The sequence below is a fragment of the Fulmarus glacialis genome, unplaced genomic scaffold, assembly GCF_000690835.1.
Source record: "Fulmarus glacialis isolate BGI_N327 unplaced genomic scaffold, ASM69083v1 scaffold23879, whole genome shotgun sequence".
In the NCBI taxonomy this organism is placed as follows: Eukaryota; Metazoa; Chordata; class Aves; order Procellariiformes; family Procellariidae; genus Fulmarus; species Fulmarus glacialis.
Genome location: NW_009235525.1, coordinates 5,656 through 18,792, shown reverse-complemented (window position 1 = coordinate 18,792; position 13,137 = coordinate 5,656). Strand labels below are relative to the sequence as shown.

Here is a 13,137-nt window from a genome sequence, read left to right as displayed (position 1 = left end):
CAGTGCTGATGGTTCGAGGCAGGCGACACCCTGGGCATCTCGGTCTCTACTGGGGGATCTTACTGACGGGGAATAGGATCCATCACCTGCAAGGCAGGGCAGATCCTTCACCCCGGAGACTTCACTGCTGTCCTGGAAACGTACACAGAGGCACTTTTGTCACCATGAAGTCCAACAGCTTTCAATAACCCTTTGAACTTGCTGTCTGCCTCCTCCTCAGCGCACGCAGGGCTACACCAATGCTGGGACAGGGGGATGCAGGGGCAGAAAATGAGGCAGCAGGTAGACATCGCTCAAAATTTTCAGCAGAGATAGCCAAGTCTTTTTTTTCCTCCCTAAAACATGCAGAATAGAATCCCACAGACGAAGCTAGTTAGCTATTTCTTTATCCAGCTTTGCTTCACTCCACGTTTTGCTCCAGCTTTATACAACTAAATCTCTATATAAAGTTCCTGACGGCCTTAGACTCACAAGGGAAGGATGGCACCACAACCACACCCGCACACACACAGCCAACCATTTTCAGGGTGGGTGGAGAGCAGAAAAATGAAGTCACCACCTTTGTCTAACAGATGCGTTGTAATATTAAATGAAAGCTTAACAAAATCTTTTAAGAAAATCCCTCCCAGCCCTAGCCTACCACTCCATCAGCACAGTACATAGCGTATTTGAGACCTGCTCAGCTCAGCACGTGCCCGAGGGCCAGTTGGCTTTGTTGGGCCAGTTTAATTCATGTTCTCTTGCCAGTCTGCGAGTGTCACAGGAACTGATGCCTCTCAGAAAAGCAGAGCACGCCTGCCATAGAAAAAGCCCTCATGCAGGTCTTGGGTCCCAATGGCAAATTTCTACCAAGAGCTACACGGGAGTGCGACCTGGTAACTTCAAGCCTCAGAGCTCCAGCAATTAAGCAGCACGTTACCACCAACGGCCATTTAGATGCCGTCAGAGCAAGGAGGTCCCTTGCAAGAAAGACAGCCGAGTAACCAACAGCTTGGGGTCTTTCCAGAGGGTGCCCAGGAGTTTCCAGATCTCTGCTCGTGTCCTTGTGCTGGAAGTGAAGGGTCTTCATGCGTGACAAGAGGATCGCGGGTGTTCCTCATCCCGTCCCCTCCTATTTTAAGATGATGTGGTAGCTATCATTGGTTTCAGCTGCAAAAGAAGCAAAGCTCATGAGCCACCCGCAACAGCAAAGGAATCCGCTGGGTTGAGCAGATCTGACACAAGAGCTCCCCAAGGAATATGGAAGGGAAATACAGAGCCCGGGCATTTACGCACCTTTCATGGTGTCCAGAACGAAACAGGATTCGTCTTGGAAGTTCTGTATCATCTGAAAGAAGCCACGAAAGCTGGCTTAGTCTGAGGCTGTATTTAAACACAGCAGAAGTGCTTCACAGCCCTAAGTGAAGGCTTTGTGTTCTGCCATTCAGCGATGGGCATAGATTTAGAGTACCGAAAGGGCTAGAAGCTGCTCAGGCAGGAGCTTAGTGCTCTGGGAGGTAGGAAAGGCACCAGCCATAAATATTTATTCCTTCCTCCAGCTTTCCAGAACTGAAGGTCTGAACCAGCAAGCTGAGAGAGAAACCGTCGGATTCTGGGATGTAGGTCTGAAAGCAAAGTCTTCCCACAGCAATTCCCCTCCCTGTTTTTATAGCAAAGCTAGAAGAAACCCAAGCATGAAGGAGGGTGTGCACGCAGCCTGGACTAGCTCAGGGAGAGCTGTTCATGCCTGATAAACCTCAGGGGTTCAAGTGAGGTGTCCTCAGCAGCAGAGCAGCGTCCCCAAGCGCCAACATCCTTGGCTCTACAGGCTTCAACGATTAACTTCAACCCTTTGGAAAATGGAGGCGACTGAGCAGGGCCCTTCCCGAAGACCTGCCCAGGGGACCCATTCCCCGGGGTCCTGCGCAACCTCCACAGCGGAGCTCAGCGCACAATCAGACACGAACCAGCTGAAGCAACCCAGCGCAAGAGGTCGAAAATAAGGAGCACCCAGAGGCTGTTACCTCGTCACTGATCAGCACGTGTATCCCCGTCGGACCTTGCTTGTAAATCTGGCTAATCTGTTGGGAAGAGATGCTGAAGAGCTGGGCCAGCTTCTCCGTCAGTTCCACCGCTGTCAGTTCCTCCAGATAAATAGCGTGGTACACTGCGAAGAGAAGAACTATTATAGCTAGACGCCAAGTGCAGCTTCCATGTCTACACCGTGGATGCAGAGATGCTTCAGCTAGTGCCACGCATGCTAGCCTAAGGAATGGATGCTGAGAGGAGTGCCGCGAACAGGCTGCTCTCTGCCCAGGAACATCACAGCCCCGTTGGGGAGGGACTGTGCACAGCCCGTCTATCGAGTGTTGCTTTTCAGCAGGTTAAACACCCGCTCTGCTGCGCCTGTCTCATGCAGCTATCATCTTTCCAAGCCCAAGCTGCTAAATCTACATGTAGTGGGTCTCTGGTGTCTGCTCTTGCTACACGGCTGCAGAGTGCCCTGAACTACATAAGCATCAGCTCCACAGTAACTTGGCTGTCATCAGTGTCCTGCAATATTTCTGTATTTATGCAGTCCTTGCCCCAAAAAGCTTCTATTTCGACTAGCATCAGCCCAGCAGCATTTTGTACCATTCCTGGCAGTTTTCAATCCCAGCAGGATGGAAGCACCACCCTAGCACCTCCCCAGCGCCCTCCCTGTCCCCGACTCCCACAAGGCAGGTCCTGGGGGTAAGTGAGAGGATCTGAATTGGAGCAGGGCAAGGAAAGGACAAGCTGTTTGCTTTTGCACTTGCCGCTCCAATCACAGAGGTGGATAAACCGGCGCCTGGCTGCTCCACAAATGTAGGTCACTCATTGTTGTCTGGGCAATGCTGGATTCTCGCAGGAGCTATCATTTGTTGGCTCAGAGCAGGCAACATGCCGACAGTCAGATTCTGCAGCCGCCCATTTGGTGGGCAAGGAGAAAAATCAGCTGGGTAGGACCAGGGCAAGTAAAATGAGTTTGCCGCTATCTTTCGGCACTCTTACCAAAGCAGAGCGTGCACAACCCCTCGGTTTGTGTACAGAGCCTGCATTAAGTTGCAGATGAGCTCGCACGTGAGCTCGCTGCCTCCTTGCAGTGAAGAGACAAGCATGACAGCAGCCAACACGAGCCATAGCAGCTGAAAACAAAAGCCACAGACCCTCTTCGAGCTGCTGTGCGGGCTCAGTGGGCTCTGGTAACGCAAGCAGCCCTGGCTGCAAGAGGGACCTTTCGCCAGCCCAAAACCCACAGGGCAGCAGTGTGGGGACGAGGGGATCGGAGGCAACTGGTGCTGAGCACCCATAGGCAGCAGGAGCGGGGCTGGAAACAGTCCCCACCGCGTTTCTGTTTGCTGAACCCTCTGTTATTTTTCCCCTCGCCCTGTCGGCAGCAACCCGAGCCCACGCGCCCTCAGCCAGGCTTCGAAGCCCTTACCAAAAAAAGTACTGGTTACTGTGTCCCCGTCCTCGTGTTTCTGCTGGAGGTCCCTCAGCTGCTGGGACTCCTGACACACGTAGATGGTCAGTCTGGGCCGCACCATCCTATGGACAGAGCAGTGTGTGAACGCCATTGGATTTGCTCAAGGACATCTCTAGTTCCCGACACTTTGCCAGCGCTCTTCCCGCCCCAGTATCCTCAGAAGGAAAAGAGGAGATCGACGAACTCATCTCAAAGCAAAACCATCATGGTCGTCCCCACCCTGCTGATGCAGCAAAGGCTTTTGTGAGAAGGGGATGAAGCCGGCAAGGGGACACGGTGCCAGCTGGCTACCAAGCAGCTAAATCAGATGGTTCACTCCCGAGGACAGAGCAGCCACGGTTCAGACCAAGCTCTGCGGGTAACACGCACGCTCCTTCTCGTTCAGAGTCTCATTTTGCAGTGCAAAAGCCGGCAGCATCTCCTGTCCTTCGTGCCCTTCTCCCCAGCACGGCGCGACCACGTTTCCCTGCTATCTCCCGAGCCATCGGAGGCCGCACATTAAGCCCCTGGAATGCTTCCCACCTGCACAGCTCCTGCTGCCCCACATCAGAGACCTGTGCCGATGCCTCCCCAGACCTTCCCTCCGGGATACGGCCCACCCTGTGCATTGCGCCTCTCCACACGGCTGCAGCCGCACCTTCTGAAATGCTCCAGCTCAGACAGAAGGTCAGTTAAGCACCAGTCCCTGCTCCTTCAGGGAAAGGTGCAAAGGAATATCCCCTTTCTGGGAAGGTAATTCCACTGAGAGGTGGTCCAGAGGACAGAAGAAACAAGTACTGTATCGGCAGGACTTTCTGGCTTGCGGCTTGGTTCTCTGACACTCAAAGAGTAAGATCACTTCTAACGCTTCTCTCCCACATGTATTTTCTTCCCCAAATTGTCTCTGGAGCGGTTACCCTGCTGGCTACTAAGTTATCAGATTTGACTGAAAGAGGTTCAGGAAGGTTAATGGAACGCTGTTCTCTGTAACAGCAAGAGCCAAGCAAACAGGCTAAACCAAATACAGTTTACCTACCACCCACAATCAGCTTTTAAGCAAACAACATACCGTCCTTTTAATGCATTGAAGAGCCTGATGCCATCCGCAGGGCCGCAGATCTGGATAACGTCTTCTCTGGTCAGCTTCAGTAAGTCTGCACCTACGGTTTTAAAAACCGAAAGGAGAGAAAGTCACACAACCCAGCCCAAAGCGTGCGGGATGGGGGAGCTCTGGGCACCGCAGCTGTGCCATCTCCCCCTCCTCCTGCTCACAGAGCTCACCCCATTCCCAAATTGCTTCTGCCTTCTGCTAACAACCTCCCCCTGCTTCCCCCAGAAGAACGCTCGCAAGGTTTTTTTCCAGACTGGTTTTGCAAGAGTGTGTTTCGGTACAAGCCTGTGTCCCGCATTATCATTTACAGCCAGCTATCCAGCACCTCGGTGACCCTGGATAACGGAGGCCGTATCGCCAGGGAAGGAGAGGAAAATAAACGCGATGCATTTCTTTACACACAGTGCTTTCCCCCAGATCAGCACTTCTCAGCTTGTTTTAAGATCAGAGGGTGCTGCGAGCTCTTGGAAGAGAAACCACCCCAGACCCCACTGTTTTGCCAGTTGAGAGCGAGGTGAGAAATGAAGAACACAGCTTTCCGGGAGCCACATTTTATTGTGTTACAAAAAATAGGAGATTTTAGAAAACTTATATTTGCAATGGTAACATGAAGATAGCCTCAAGGGCAAGAGGAGGCAGAGCAACTTGGCACAGAGAAGGGACAGACACGGAGGGGATGTTGTAACCTACCTGAGAAGTTTCTGAAAAGCCGAGAAAAAGTGGAGAAGCGGTTTCGGTGCAGCCACTGCTGGGCCTCCTGGGGTGTGCTGGTGGGCAAGAGGTTCTGCAACGTAGGAAAAGAAGGGTCACAGCCTCAGAGGTGATGCGGAAGCATTTTCGCTGAGGAATGAGCACAGGTCAGCTCAGTCAGTGTTTATAATCACAGTCTTAAATCGAGACCCTAGTGAGCCAGGCTCACAGCACACGCACAATAAAGGCTGCAGCCTGGACAGGTTTTGATTTAAAAGGCTTCAGAGGGACAGAGAAAGAGGAAGGAAGCAAAGGGAAAAGCACAGTGAAGATCAAGGCAATAAGTAAAGGTCACAGCGAGCTACAAAAAGCTTGCTCACAGTTCTGCATCACTGTACTGGACATTTTTCACCCCATCACCTCTTTTTTCCAAAGAAGAGTCAAAAAGAAGTTATAACTCCCCAAAGATGTTAAACTAGAGCAGACTCTTCCCCAGCAAACCCCAGCCACCCACGAACCCGCCCCCGCTCCATCCCAAAATCCCGTTTTCTGACCTGTGCACCATCCTTACCACAAGCATAAGCTCTGAGGTGTGACTTACATCTGCGATCGGAGGGGGTGGCTCGGGCTGATGGTTTGGAGAGCCATTGCTAGGTTGGGGAAAAGAGCCAGACAGAGCAGAACACGAGGTTAGCGCCACTCCTCCCCTTGCGGCACGGGATCCCAGCAGGCAGCAACCACCACCCTCCACGTCCCATAACCAAGACCACCGAAACACAGGGACACTCAGCTACGTGGCTGCAGCAACACTGTTATTGTTGCAGTGCAATACTTTGCAAGAACAAACGGCTTATGTTGGAGTGTTAACGCGATGGGGAAAGGCAGAGCGAAGCAGGCTGGAAGATGAACTGCTGCTCAAATGCGCCCAGGCTTCTCGTGCAAGAGCCGAGCTTCGCTGCAGTCAGGAGAGGTAACAGCGCTCAGCTTCGAGGGCTTTAATTTGATTTTCCCCCACTGACACAGCCTCTTAGGCTGCTTCCACTCCCCTGTACACCTTGGAAGCAGGACCTTCCTTCCACTAGCAGTCACTGCCAGCTCAGACACATCAATCTCTTGTGCAAGTCAGAAATCGATAGCCAGCCAGCCTCTTCTCCGGACTTACCCTTCGCCAATGGAAAAACTGCTGTGGGAACTGTTGAAGCCAGGGGATGGCGCGTTATTGACGTACGTTATCTCTGGCCAGGGAGAACACTAGAAAGGAAAACCCAGAAGAGTTCACAGGATTGCTTTGAGCAAACGTGCGCATCTGCTCTGGTCAGCGCAGGTTAACAGCTATTTGCTGACTGACAACCGACTATGAAACAGAATTAAAGAATGAAGTAGGGGATTGAAAGAAGCCACGCCAATTCACTGCAGATGGTCACAACGCTCAGATTTAGTGATTCTTAATCTCAAAAGGCCAAAAGTCACAAAATTCAAATGCAGTGAGATCTGGGATCTAAACCATTGCTCTGGCACTGGGCTGACACACATGGCGCCCGCCAGCCTGGGCGCCTCCGTGCAGCAAGCCACGCAGTGGATCCAGCCTGAGTCGGGCACTGACGAGTGTCCCCCAATTCACCCGGGGCAGGACGAGGGCTCCCTCCCCAGGGCTGTTCAGCACCGGCCCCTCAGACAAATCGCATTTGAACAGACCGACGCTTTCCACTAGCCCAGGGAGGAAACAACGGGGTTTTCTGACAGCTCACAACCTCGGTGGCCAGTTGCCACATGGGCAAAACGAAGCTTGCAGGGAGAGGCAAAAATCTTTTATCAGATGATCTATTACAGTGGGGGAAAAAACCATCACGTTTCCAGGCACAAGAGCCCTTTTCCAGGTCTAGTAAGAAACACCTCCTCTGCCTACAAAATTTATCTTGCTTTTGTCTTGCAGCTATTAACAACTTGGCCAAACGTTTCACGGCAGAACAGCCAGTTCCTTGCCACCTGTGAGCGAGGGAAGCCAGGTTTCATTAAAACAACGATGCCAGCCGCTGCATAAAAGAGCATCCCACCTCTGTGAGTATCGTAGTTTCGTAGGAAGGCTGGTATTTTTCTTTCTCATGAGGTGTTCGCTTCTCCATCTTTTCCCTGTCCGTCTTCTGCTTCCGATCAGCTCCTTTGGGCTGGAAAGGAGATATTGCTGTTAGAACGGCAGCATGGAAGGGCGGCAGCAGACGGTTGGATAGATGTGCAAGAAATGCAAGAAGCAGAAAAGGTGACTCATCCTTCTACTCACCCACTTGTTGCTTTACAGAGGGAAAAGGAAGAGGGCTGGGACTAACTGCACAGACAATTAACTATGGCGACAGCATCGCTTCTGTAACAACCCCGATATCCTGATCTACCCACGCCCTTAAAATGGGGCCCAGAACATCTGAACAAGGAGGTGAAACATTTTTTGGAAGAAACTTCTCCCGACAACATACATTGGCTCAAAGGGGACAAAGACCAGTTTCTGGTGTCACACATCTGAGCTGCGCCTTCTGCACCTTCATCAACCACTTTGAGAGGCGGCATTTCAGAGGCACAAACTGCACCAGAACACCAGAGCACTCAATTATGTCCTTGCCTTTGCCACAACCTTGGAAAGCCGTGCACTTTCTCATATGCAAGATTAAAATGATTTTATTTGCTGCCTTTATCAAATGCTCAAAGCCCTGGGGAAAGCAGCAAGTAAGAGAGCGCCATTATAACCACCAAAGCTATCCCGGTGCTCCCCTCGGCAGAACCCTAAAGAAATTCCCTTAAAACTTGGCTGTGCATGGGCTCTACCTTGGCTCCTCTCCCTGCACTCACAAGGGAAAGGAATTCGGCCTTGGTGGACCAACACAGCTGCCTGCCAACATGCGGACGCTTCCCAAGTGGATGAGCCGCATCCGTGGCGCCAGCGGGGAAGCTTTACTACTGCAAATACAGCCAGGTACTACAGCCTTCCCGCTCCCCCAAGCTCCAAATTTCTTTTCCTCTGGGCAGCAAAACTGAGACCTGAACAAGCTACCGCCATGCTCCGAGCTGGGCGAAGTGGCACCGCTTTGCTGTGGCTTGACTAGCCAGTTCCTGCCCTTTCAGCCAGTCCCTGCCATGAAAATCTGATGGTTGCGCTTATCTTTCCATGGTCAGCGCTGCTGCTTCTGGCGGCTAGAAAGGATCTGTGCTCCAGACACCACCGAGAGTGGGTAAGGGACCCTCAGCAGCTATTTCGAAAGCACCAGCTTTGAGGGGCAGAGGGGAGAAAGGAAAGAGCAGGGCAGGAGGCAAAATCACATTAACCCACAGACAAAGGACACCCTACGGCAAACAGGTCTCACACAGGCACAGGGGAACACACAGACGGTGCTGAGCCTGCCTCCCCAACAGCAGCCCCGACACCAGGAGAGCGGCTGCCTCAAACGAGCAGGAGATAAGGCTGAGACCATCAGAGACCCTCCTCTGCAGGGAGACCGTGCCCTGAAGCCACAGCTTCACTGCTTTGGGTTTTCCTGGTTCAAGGTCATCAGAGTCAAAAAAACCCCCACCCCATCCCCTGGCACAAAGAGCTGAAGCTCGGTAGAAACGCAGCGCCAGATGCCTCGCAATCTCACTGTCCTCTGGATGCTTGTTTGAGACCAGCCTTATCCCTTAACTCGCAACTCCGCAGCCATCCGCTTAGGCTATTTGCATCGAGATACCAGCCAGAGCTCAAACAAGCCCTAACAAATCACACCCCGGCCTTCAAAATGTTATAATCCAAATAGGCAAAAGAGAAGAGAGAGAAGGGGAAAGATGCCAAGTCAACAGCAGCGGGGCACGCTGCCCGATATCCCCCAGCAACTTCACAGCAGAACTGCAAAGCAGCACAGGCGCCCGGCCAGGCAACCGACCCCGCTGCGCGCCAAGTGCCTCTATAGGGAGAAGAGCAGAGGGGCCACGGCCAAGATTTCGTGCGGTGTTACTGGGAGGACGGGGTAACGGAGGCAACCTCAGCGTACCAGACAGCGTGGGCACGGTGTGCCCCCACTTACGCCCTGCGCAGCCGCCCCCGCAGCACGACACCTGGGCGCTGCTGCACGCGTGACCCTTCTCGGCCACCCACGCCATCGTGCTGCCGTGGCTGCCGCCGCCAGGTCGTGGCTTTAGGTTTCTGCAAACGATTCGCAACAGAGACCAGGCGCCTGCGCCGCTGGAGAGGCCGGATCCAGACGGACCATCAGATGCAGGTAATAATAAAGTGAGGAGTTTAGACAGACACCAAAGCTCCTTGGAGGATCTCCCTAGCTGATAAGACTCAAGACTAAACGTGGGAGGTTTCAGACAGAGGCAACACAGTCCACGTTCTCCCTGTACGTTGTTCTTGGCTTACTGGTTTTGTAGCCTCACAGCATCCAGACTCAATCGACAGGGAGGAACCAGGGAGAGAATGGCAACGCAAGACCAGAAGGACCAAGAGGCCCTTTCGCAGGCAAGCTTGGCCGTGGTCCTGCACCCGTGGTGTTCACTGGGGTTGCAGCGTGACTTGGGACTGACTCCCAGTTTGTTTCCTAGCGGGGAAAGGCCACCCATGGGCCGAGGTACCTTGAAGACCTTGATCTGGCAGCTGGCAGAGTGCAGGTGCTCCGTGTACTCCCCGTTCTCGTTCTCCTTAAACGTGTCTATCTGGACCCGAAAAGGTACCCCCTTCTCTCCTCCATGCTTCCGCATGGTGAACTCCGTGCTGATACAGTGAACCTGGGGGAAGGCAAGGCATCCTGCGGTTAGCGATTCTGCCGTGCTTGACTGACTACAAAACTTCCCTTTCCCCTCGTGGAAGCCAGGACGGCGCTCGCGTAAAGGGCGGCCCGGTGAGAAGGGCGAAATGCAGAGCTGGGATGGGACCACGCCAAGCACCCCCAGCATGAAGGAGTTAAGGGGATGCCAGAGCAGAGGTGGAGCGACATTCTTCCAACACGTTTTGCAACCTCGTAACGTTACAAGCAAGCCCCGGATCAGCAGGGCAGAGAGCTCGGCTGCACCAGCCTCCACACGCTGCAGCCTGTTATTCTAGGCGGGAGGGCCAGACTTCCAAGAGGTATTTTAGGGAGCTGGCGAGATGTGCAAAAGCATCTAAGCAAGATGGAGACCCAAATCACGAAACCAGCGGGACCTAAACCACCACAAAAATGTGTAAAACAACTTATTAGTGGTCAACTGTGCCTGTGCCTTGCTAGCGCATAAACTGCTGCTCTCTTGCATTGCTTGAGGCAGGAGGTAGGGTGTATTTTAGTTGACATCCTTCTACCACTGTAGCATCTGGCTGCTATTTCAGAGCTCTGAGCCAAAAAAGCATCTCTCTCCCCCTTGGAAAACTTTTATTTTTTCCCCTAGGCCCCCGCAACAGGAGTTTCCCCACTTCTCCTCTTTTACCTGGATAAACACAGAAGTCCTCTTTGAAGGATCCCATAGAAACTCCACTGTATTGAGCTGGGTTGGGTTTGCTCTAGGGTCTATGATGCCCACGGACATCGGGATATCTGTAGGGGCACATACGGAGAACAAGCTGCGGTTTGTAGTAGAAGGAGAAGGAAGAGATTCACAGGGAACATATGGAAGAACCAACCATGTCTCTCCAAGTGCAGAATCATGAGAGCACTTTGTCCCTTAAAGTCAAGGGACTGGGAACCCGGCTGGAGGCACTTCAGGCACCCACATCTCCCGCCCCAGCCAAGGTGCTGCTGCGGGGACTCACCTATGTCCAGTATCCTGTCCCCAGGCCTGTTCCACCGCCAGCCCTCCAGCTGCTGATGCTCTGTGTACTGCAGCCGCCGGTCGTGAAACACCACCCGGAATATGCTCTAGAGGGGAGAAACAGTCAGCGCCTGGAGCTGCCCCAGGAAACCCGACAGTCTTCAAGCTGCGAGGCATTTCCCATTCACAGAGGGGAGCAGAGGGGCCTGAAGGCTTCATGGAGAAGCCAAAGCAATAAAAGAAAGCCCAGAAGGGCCCTTGGGACAGAAGCACGAAGGCGGCAGCTTATTCTTCCCAAACGCTAAGCGATCAGCGATCGCCTCTTGGCTTGACCCCAGTCCCCAGGAGACCAGTTGGACACCACAGCCAGGCTGGTCTCAATAAGGTGGGAGGAGGGGGAAGGGAAAATGAACCCCCAACCAAGCCAGACCTATCCCACACACGCCGTCACAGAGGCCGCTGCAGGAACGCAGGACAAGACCTCGCTCGCCGCTCCCTACGGCAGGGGATGGCCCCAGCTGGACAAGCGTACCTGCGCTCTCTGCTCACCTTTACCAGTTTCCCATTTATCTCTGGCAGCTCCCCAATTTTCCTGTTGTCCAGCATCCGGATTTCATAGGACTGCCCTGAGGGAAAGAAGACAAGGGCACCTTGCGGTTAGTCGGGGGTGGACCTTCGCTGTCACCTCTCCTCTGGCATTCTGACGTCTTTTTCTGCCACACTAGATATGCCACTTGATCTTCTTGCCATGTTTTAGTGAGGGGTCATACGAGCACAAGCCATTAGAGCCACAGCTCTAACACCCCTCTCCAGGAATAGATAATCCTCCCCTTTCCTGCAGCAGTACTTTCCAGGAATTACCCTTATTAACCCAAGACCAAGAACAGGGAAGAAATCGATTACACAAGCTTTATCTGGCTTTGGTCGCCAACCCTGATCTTCCAGTTCTACTTGAAAGCAGCGGGTACAGCTTGAACCTGTAAAACACACCCGTTGCAGAGCACCCCAGCACGGATACACCAGTTAACCACCTTACATCGCGCAGATTTTAATTAGGTTAAATCCTACGGGTGATTCACCGCCATAAGCAGAGGGCAGGCAGCAAGGCGAAGGAGGTGGTGCTTCCATACAGGAGCAATCTGGGGTTTACTATCGAGGCGCTTTCCATTCCCAAGGGGAAATTCCCAAAGGCAGAATTTTACTTTTTAGGGTGTTTACCCGAGGCGCACACGGCCTGCGGAGGGCATGGGGCTTCTCTCACCTTGGTTGAGATAAGTGAGTGTTTCGTCATGGAGCTTGACGGCGGGGGAAGTGGCGGCACACAGCACGTACTGGAAAGGCAGAATTTTATTCTCGTTTTCAGGAGGCAAACTCGATTCTTCCTGCTTGAAGATGGGCAGGGCAAGGACATCGCTGCGAAGAGATTTGTCAGACAGATTCATTTCAGCTCTGGCTACACAGAGATGATGCGTTTGGTATTTAGTTCCTCCTCTTAGGAAGAGCTTTGAGCTTTTCTTAGTTAAAAAACCCCACATACCCTGCAGAACTGCAAAGGAGCATTAAAGCAGACCGAGTAGTTGAGACGAGGACCTGACACCCGCTCTTGCTAAAGCTTTTTTCAAGTTAGCCTCCCTATCCACCCAAAACCCACATATTTCTTGCTTCAAAGCTGAGAGACAACAGAGTTTGTGTTTCAGACTGAAGCCCAGCTCCTCCTGCCGCGCGACTCCTGCACCACTTGTGCATCAGCGCAGAACCGCTGCAAAGACAGACGCGTGCAGAACGACATCCATGTCGCGCCGATAAACGCCTGTCCTCTTCCTCGTGGTACCAGCCCGCTCACCTCCGCCAGCAAACCGGCCCCTAACCCTTTCCCCTGCTCCACGCAGAGCAGCCAGGAGCTCGTTTGCCCTCCAGGAGAGGCTTGGCAGGAATTTGAAGTCTTGATCAGGTCAAGGTTGCCAATTTTTTCGCCATCGCCTCCTTTGTGCTTATAAAAGCCCCCCACCGCCCCAGCACAGGGGCGTCAGCCAAAGCAGAGGCAGAGACCTCAGGGCACATCGGACGAGGGGACGCATGGCCAGAGCACCAAACCCTCCCTCCCGCAGCCGTAACCTCCTGCACGAGA

At 53.1% G+C, this 13,137-nt stretch overlaps 1 protein-coding gene across 1 annotated transcript in view; it reads right to left on the bottom strand.

Moving 5' to 3' along the window:
* Positions 1 to 1,111: 1,111 nt before the first annotated feature.
* The window catches only part of TFCP2 (transcription factor CP2), a 15,369-nt gene continuing 3,343 nt past the window's right edge, over positions 1,112 to 13,137 (bottom strand). The window contains exons 2-15 of the mRNA XM_009586065.1: positions 12,271 to 12,422; positions 11,559 to 11,635; positions 11,011 to 11,116; positions 10,689 to 10,795; positions 9,861 to 10,013; positions 7,322 to 7,432; positions 6,430 to 6,518; positions 5,839 to 5,917; positions 5,268 to 5,361; positions 4,536 to 4,626; positions 3,443 to 3,549; positions 2,004 to 2,146; positions 1,276 to 1,327; positions 1,112 to 1,149 (exon numbers count right to left, since the gene is read on the bottom strand). Coding sequence (XP_009584360.1) covers positions 1,112 to 1,149; positions 1,276 to 1,327; positions 2,004 to 2,146; positions 3,443 to 3,549; positions 4,536 to 4,626; positions 5,268 to 5,361; positions 5,839 to 5,917; positions 6,430 to 6,518; positions 7,322 to 7,432; positions 9,861 to 10,013; positions 10,689 to 10,795; positions 11,011 to 11,116; positions 11,559 to 11,635; positions 12,271 to 12,422 — 1,399 coding nt within the window. The remainder of the gene's footprint in view (positions 1,150 to 1,275; positions 1,328 to 2,003; positions 2,147 to 3,442; positions 3,550 to 4,535; positions 4,627 to 5,267; positions 5,362 to 5,838; positions 5,918 to 6,429; positions 6,519 to 7,321; positions 7,433 to 9,860; positions 10,014 to 10,688; positions 10,796 to 11,010; positions 11,117 to 11,558; positions 11,636 to 12,270; positions 12,423 to 13,137) is intronic.